At 73.2% G+C, this 1032-nt stretch overlaps 1 protein-coding gene across 1 annotated transcript in view; it reads left to right on the top strand.

Annotated features, from left to right (window-relative positions):
• The window catches only part of AURANDRAFT_68316 (hypothetical protein), a gene marked incomplete at both ends in the record, with an annotated part of 5836 nt that extends 4873 nt beyond the window's left edge, over positions 1–963 (top strand). The window contains 2 exons of the mRNA XM_009043976.1: positions 8–556; positions 672–963. Coding sequence (XP_009042224.1) covers positions 8–556; positions 672–963 — 841 coding nt within the window. The remainder of the gene's footprint in view (positions 1–7; positions 557–671) is intronic.
• Positions 964–1032: the final 69 nt, after the last annotated feature.

Raw genomic sequence — 1032 nt, 5'->3', positions numbered from 1 at the left:
AGCGCAGCGAGCGCTTCACGTGCTGGCACCAGTACCACAACAAGCGCTACGAGAACGTCGGCAGCCGCATCGACTACGTCCTCGTCGACCGGGCCCTCTTCGAGGCGGCGGCGCCCGTCGCCGGCGCGCTCGACGCCGGCCTGCGCAGCGACGTGGATGCGAACACCGCGCGCGCGGCGCGCGGCGCCGCGGTCCTCGACGGCCGCTGGGCGCCCGCGGGCTTCGACGGCGGCGGCCTCCGCGACGGCCGCGCGTCCGACTACCTGCACCACTCGAGCCACGCGCCCCACACGGGCATCCGCTACACGCCGCCGACCTGGAGCGACCACGTCGCGGCGACCCTGTGCCTGGGCGCCGCGCCCGCGGACGCCGCGCCGCGCGCCGCGCGCGCGGCCGGCGACGCGCAGCCCCACGCCAAGGTGCGCACCATCACCCAGTTCTTCTCCGCGGCCAAGCCCGGCGCCAAGCCCAGCGCCAAGCCCAAGCCGCCGCCGCCGCCCAAGCGCAAGAGCCCGCCGACGATCCGCGACTTCTTCGCCAAGAAGCCGAAGGCGCCGTAAGCGTTGCAACGTTGACGTTAGCGCGGGTGTCCGGGTGCTCCAAGGGGCACTGTATGATATATGATATGATATGGTGAAGCTCCCCTTGGGTGCGCATTGGCTGCGAACAAGGGCGATGGCACTCCAGTGCGGCTCGGGCCTCGGCGCGGCTGCAGTCCACGTGCAGCGCTGCGCGTCCTGGCCCCTCGCGGAGATCGTCACGGCGCACCGGACGGACCTGCTCGTCACCGAGTTCGCATCGCTGGACGAGGCCGAGGAGGCCTGGGGCAAGCTGTCCCTGTTGCACGCGTCCGTGCTCTTCGTCGGGCCAAAGGCGCTGCGCAGCTACGGGCGCACCCATAGCATCCGCCGCTGGAAGGAGCGCAGCGCGCGGCTCGAGGCGCGGCTCCCCGGCGAGTACGACGTCCGCGGCGCGACGATCGCCGGCCGCGTCGTCTCGGAGATCGCGGCGACCGACGCGCGCATGCGCCGG

The sequence above is a fragment of the Aureococcus anophagefferens genome (genome assembly GCF_000186865.1).
Source record: "Aureococcus anophagefferens unplaced genomic scaffold AURANscaffold_93, whole genome shotgun sequence".
In the NCBI taxonomy this organism is placed as follows: Eukaryota; class Pelagophyceae; order Pelagomonadales; family Pelagomonadaceae; genus Aureococcus; species Aureococcus anophagefferens.
Note: the sequence above shows the minus strand (reverse complement) of the source record. Positions and strands in the feature narration are given on the sequence as shown.